Below are 6,000 nucleotides of genomic sequence, written 5' to 3'. Positions count from 1 at the left end.
GCCCTCAGTTCCACGCTTGGAGAGGCAGGTACAGCAGCACGGAGCCCACTTCTTGCCTAGAAGCAGCAGCAAGTTTTCCTCCCTTTTGTGAGCAACAGGTTTCTCCTGTTCTTGTCCCAGCACCTGAAGTGGGTGGGCCAAGCCCCTCAGAGCAGGGGGGCTCACACTGCGGGGTGCACAGAGCATAATCCCCTCCTCAGAGTTATTGAGTCAGGCTCCCTGCAGACTCTGGCATCCGTGACGCTTCTGCCCTGTTTTCAAACAATTCCACCCAGGCAGGCTAGACGTACAGGCTACATCTACATTGGCAAGATTTTGCGCAAATACTTTTAACGCAAGAGTTTTTGCGTTAAAGTATTTGTGCAAGAGAGCATCTACACTGGCATGTGCTTTTGCGCAAGAGATGTGCTTTTGTGCAAAAGCATCCGTGCCAGTGTAGACGCTCTCTCGCGCAAGAAAGCTCCGATGGCCATTTTAGCCATCGGGGTTTATTGCGCAAGAAAAGCATGTTGCCTGTCTACACTGGCCTCTTGCGCAAGAACAGTTGCGCAAGAGGAGGCCTTTTTCCTGAGCAGGAGCATCATAGTTCTTGCGCAAGAAGCACTGATTTCACACATTAGAAGTCAGTGTTCTTGCGCAAGAACTCCCCGCCAGTGTAGAGAGGCAGCATGTTTTTGCGTAAAAGCGCTCGCTTTTGCACAAAATCATGCCAATGTAGACACAACCTAACTGTTTGTGTCTACTAAAACAGAGATTGTGAGATTACCAGGACTCCAGGAGCTAGGGCCTAGCATTAGCTTTTGTGCCTCTGCCTCAGTCCCACCAGGGCTTTCCTCTGCCACACCGCAGAAGTGTTTGCAGTTGGAGCCCAGGTACCAACTTGGGTCTCTGAGGCTGTGGCCTTCCCTTTCCCCCCTTCCCTGGTCCCTCCTGACTCCCAGGACCTAGGACTGGAGGCGGGAGGAAAGAGTTGGAGCCTGTTCCTTATCAGGAGCCAGGCGTGTGCAGCAGCTGCAGAGGTAGCTAATGGGAAGCCGGGGATGGAGCCGAGCGCGCTGGTGGCGTTTCTCCCTGCAGGCTGCTGCGGGGACACGCTCGGGTTGCCTGTCTGAAGGTGCCTGTGGCCGCGGAGATGGGGGCGGGGGGGGGGGGTTGATGCCGCTTAGAAGATCCCCGCCCCGGGAGCTGGCCCAGGTCCGCGGCTCGCCGAGAGGCAGGTTTTGCGTTTTCCGGGCACAGTTCGGACGTTTCCGCGTCTTCCCAGCGCCCGGGAACCGGAGCGGGCTCGGCCGGGCTCCCCGCCGCGCTGCAGGCGCCCGCTCCTCCTCAGCCGCCGGGGCCCTGCTGCGCCCCCCGGCTCGGGCTCCCGGCCCCGCGGCGGGCTCGGGCTCTCCCGCAGTACCGGGCGGAGGCGCGGGGGGCGCGGCGGAGCCGGTCTCTCCCGGCTGGGCTGAGCCGTGCGGGGCTCGCCGCTCTCCGTGTCGCCGCCAGAGCCCGCGGCCGCGGCCATGGGGGTCCCGGGCCGCCCGCCTTGCGCTGCTCCCCGGCGGCCGCCGCCCGCGCTCCCCGCCTGCCGCCGCGGCTGAGCCGCATGGGCCGGGCCCCGCGCCGCGGCTGCTCCGAGCGGGTGAGCGAGCGGAGCCAGGCCCAGGCCGAGCCGGGAGGCCGCCCCATTGTGGGGCCGCCGGGACGGGCCGCCGCTAGGCCGCTGGGGCCGGGCCGGGCGTGCGGGGGGCCGGGCTCCGGGGGTCCCGGGCCCCGCGTCCTGCCGGCTCAGGCGGAGCCGCGGCTGCTGTCAGCGCCCGGCCGGGGAGCCGCGAGGCAGCGGCCGCCCCTCGGGAGCCCCGATCCGCGCAGGGGGAGGTGACAGGCTGGAAATCCCGCGCCGGGCCCTCAGGCGGCGCGTGTGTCCCCGCGGCGTGGGCCGGGGCGCCCTGGCCTGGCGAGTCGCACCCGGGCCTGGCCCGCGCCTCGGAGCAAAATGGCTTGTGGGTCAGTGCGGGCGAGCGAGGCAACGCGCTGGGAAAGGGGGCGACGTTTCACGGGGGGCTGGGGACTCGCGGGTCCGTGTGGTGGGGCTCGGATGAACCCCGGGGCCTGGCTGCTCTAGTCGGGACGAGAAACGCACCGCGAACGGGGCAGAGGGCGGAATGATTGGATCCGAAATTGCAGGTGTTCAGGCAAACCTCAGCATAGCGCGCGTGTGTGTGTTTTGGCCCAGTAGCTGTGCTGAGTAACTGTATCTCTTGGCCTCAGGATCACAAAGCCAGTTGAAACCCACAGTTACCTGGGAATTAAAATCACTCAGCCTGGTTGTTTCCCATGTTGTCTTGTTTTGTGATGATGCGCAAACTGTCGGGTGTCTTGAAGGCCAGGAAGGGCACCTTCTAGCTGTATTTGTTCAGCTCGGGGAAAGTTGTCCAAAAGATGCATTGGTTTGTGTGGGCTTTGCTTTGTGAGAGTGGCTTTTATTTCACAATTATTTCCCTTGGTATATTTTCACATGCAGTTGAGTTAGTCCATTTAAAGAAGTGATCTGTGAGACAGCTGCAGCTTTACAGCATTCAGGTTTTTTATCCGAGGGGGAGCCGTGTTAGTCTGAATCTGCAAAAGCGGCGAGGAGTCCTGTGGCACCTTTCGTGGGCAAAGACCCACTTCGTCAGATGCATGTCTCACATGCATCTGACGAAGTGGGTCTTTGTCCACAAAAGCTTATGCTCCTACACTTCAGTTAGTCGATAAGGTGCCACAGGATTCCTCGCCACTTTTGCAGGTTTTTTAGTTGACCCAGAATTATTTTGTAACACTCAACTTTTGTTAGTGTCTTGAAAGAATTTAGGTTATATTGATTTAGTACACAAGTAGGTACCAGAGGTTGTACAACTCTACTCCTGTCTCCAGACATACCTTTTTTTTTGCACCATGTTGGTTCAAATTACTTTTTTAAATATTGTTTGATTATTTCTTCTCAGGTGGTGGCTAGGACTGTTCTCAGGGTCAGCAGCAAATAATGTTTGTTAGCTTATGTGAAACTTCAGTAAATAGCTCCTGCTCCATGAAGTATGATGATATATTCAATAGTGCTGTGCCATACACACAATTTTTACATTATGTTCCTTTATTACAGGAGTGTCATTGAGAAATATGCAAAATATTCTGGGAATGATGATGCTTTTAATTTCACTAAGGGATATTATTCACTTACCCTAATTAATGCTCAAAATGCTTTTCAAGTGCTGAGGTGATGTCAAAATGTGCCAAGGACTGGAGGGGAATTTCATAGTGTGTAATGGTGATTGTATTGGAACGTATATGGCTTGATTACATTATATTCTTGATTTTTAGTGCTAATTGGGAGTATTTTCAGAGAATTTTTTCATACTCTGAAAGAAATTCCAAAATTGTTATGGAGATGTGAATTTACCTAGTATTTAGCTATGTAAAACTACTGCTTATTTTATGAGTTTAGGATATACATGTTAAAATTCAAGTAAATCTCCTCTTTATGAAATATATAAATCCTTTTAGGATTGTTTGTTTCAGTACCTCTGTAATAGAAATATTGGCGTGCTCTAAAAATAGTCACGTTAGAATTTTTGTCTGCAGTATTTTTAATTTTGTTCTCGTTTTGTTTCAACAGGACAAACACATTCACTCTGGAACTCCTGATACTGGTGTTTTGAGGCTTAGCCTGGTCCCTCCTTGTTTCTGTGCAAGCAGGCACCATAAAAATGAATATCCACGGGAAAGGCTTCCCTTTGGATCTTGGGGGAAGCTTCACCGAAGATGCTCCAAGGCCACCGGTCCCTGGTGAGGAGGGTGAGCTAGTTTCTACGGATCCAAGGCCAATCAGCCATGGCTTCTATTCTGGGAAAAGTGACGTGATTAAAAATGAGACTTCTACAGCAACCCCAAGGCGCTCTGATTTGGATTTGGGGTACGAGCCTGAAGGGAGTGCTTCTCCGACTCCACCCTACTTGAGATGGGCCGAGTCGCTGCACTCCTTGTTGGATGATCAAGATGGGATAAATCTGTTCAGGACTTTCCTGAAGCAGGAGGACTGTGGAGATTTGCTGGACTTCTGGTTTGCCTGCAGTGGCTTCAGAAAGCTAGAGCCCTGTGTCGCCAATGAAGAAAAGAGGCTCAAATTGGCTAAAGCAATTTACAAAAAATACATTCTGGATAATAATGGGATCGTGTCCCGGCAAATCAAACCAGCCACTAAAAGCTTCATTAAAGATTGTGTCATGAAACTGCAAATTGATCCGGACATGTTTGACCAGGCCCAAACTGAGATTCAGTGCATGATCGAAGATAATACCTATCCTTTGTTCCTTAAGTCCGATATTTATTTGGAATATACAAGGACAGGTGGGGAAAGTCCTAAAATTTATAGTGATCAGAGCTCAGGGTCTGGGACAGGGAAAGGACTGCCTGGATATTTGCCTACCCTTAACGAGGATGAGGAGTGGAAGTGTGACCAAGACACCGAAGAGGAAACCAGCCGAGATTCAGCCCCGTCCAGCAGGCTCACTCAAAAGCTGCTTTTGGAGACAGCTACTCAGCGTGCCACATCAACCAGGAGATACAGTGAGGGGAGAGAGTTCAGGTATGTTAGTGAGAGAACTCAATTGCAAGTGTTTTGTGACTATAGAACTTTCATGAAAGCTGTTGGACCATGGGTCTTGCTGGGCCAGAGAGACTGGCTGAGAGTGGGGGTGGCCCGGCCAGTGCCAGTGGGGCCAGAGGCCAGGAACGCAGCCCAGCAGTGGGGAGGGCTGTCCTGGCTGGTACTGGTGGCAGTGGGGCTAGGAGCAGAGCCCAGTGGCTGGACCTGGTGCCCAGGAGTGGGGCTGATGGCCGGGAAGGGAGCCTTGACTTCCCCTGATCCAGAAAACTCCCTGGTTCGGGTCCTGAGTGTTCCGGACCAGGGAGGTCCAACCTATATCAATTTTGGGGATGACTGCTGCCTTTTCATTGGAAATTTTCTCTGGCATGCAAGCTTTTTTTTTTGCTAGTCAGTCTGAATTATCTGTGGACACTGAGAATTGTGCCTGGCGGTTTATCATTTCTGTTAATCATCCCCAACCCATGTTTCTAATCTTGAGGAGCTGATGGAGAGCCCGATGTGATGCTAGGGCTGGTGAAAGATGTAGGGATAATGCATCAGTCATGGTCCTGGGTGGTCCTCTCATGTATACTGAAGAGTGATTCAAATGAGCTGCATTTTCAGGTTTGCATTTGGCTCGTCGGAAGGAGTGTCAGCATGTGGTAGTGGGTTTGTCAATTTTATGTATTTGTGATAGAGCTTTTCTGTGTAACTATGGAATGGGATGCTTGGTGTGACCGGACGGCTGGTGACTACATGTTCTTTGTCGCTTGAGTGACAGGCCCATCATATTCCTCTGTACCAAATGGAGCACATAGCAATCCCTGGAAGTGTTTTTGCTTTGGCCTCAAAGGCTTCCTGACACTGGATTCTCCCCATGCCATCCAAAAGTAGAAGTTGCCAAATTTAGCCGTTTGTTTTCCATTGAAGGCCTTCGCTTTCCTGCACATAATTGCGTTCCATAAATAAGTTACTTTTTCCTGTCATTCCTCCCATGTCCTCCCAGCTAGTACAGATTTGTAAGTTCGGTTCAATTCCAGATATTGAACTGAGTTGGGTGATCTTTAGGATATGTGACAGTGTTTGAATCAAAGAAAACTTCCAGAATGTGTCCTTATTTCATTGAAATAAAATCGCTTTTTTAAAGACCATCTTAAACTAAAATTTGTCCACTTAGCAAGGGTTATAAAATGAAGCAGCTAAAAGTGTCCTGATCAAAGCTGCCCTAGCCTTAGGAGAAGGTATTTATGGATTTAATCTCACTCAGCAGTCCCTTTAGACTGGCAGCTGGAAATTCATCCCTCCCTCTGCGAAGCCTCAGCCCGCTGCAGATGTTGAAGCGTTTTCATTTTGATCCTTGTTTTCGTACAGATTTTGAGGAGGGAATGTTG

The 6,000-nt window shown here is 51.8% G+C and overlaps 1 protein-coding gene across 4 annotated transcripts in view; it reads left to right on the top strand.

The window, feature by feature from the left end:
• The first annotated feature begins 1,006 nt into the window (after positions 1-1,006).
• The window catches only part of AXIN1 (axin 1), a 103,170-nt gene continuing 98,176 nt past the window's right edge, over positions 1,007-6,000 (top strand). Inside the window, exons 1-2 of one of the 4 annotated variants that reach the window (XM_075899160.2) lie at positions 1,007-1,114; positions 3,641-4,609. In XM_075899160.2, coding sequence (XP_075755275.1) covers positions 3,732-4,609 — 878 coding nt within the window. In that variant the 5' untranslated portion in view covers positions 1,007-1,114; positions 3,641-3,731. Of the gene's footprint in view, positions 1,115-1,337; positions 1,628-1,705; positions 1,993-3,640; positions 4,610-6,000 lie in introns of those variants that run through there. The other 3 variants (XM_075899162.2, XM_075899158.2, XM_075899161.2) reach the window with 3 other exon arrangements.

This window comes from Pelodiscus sinensis, chromosome 15 (genome assembly GCF_052426305.1).
Source record: "Pelodiscus sinensis isolate ZL-2025 chromosome 15, ASM5242630v1, whole genome shotgun sequence".
NCBI classification, from domain to species: domain Eukaryota; kingdom Metazoa; phylum Chordata; order Testudines; family Trionychidae; genus Pelodiscus; species Pelodiscus sinensis.
Note: the sequence above shows the minus strand (reverse complement) of the source record. Positions and strands in the feature narration are given on the sequence as shown.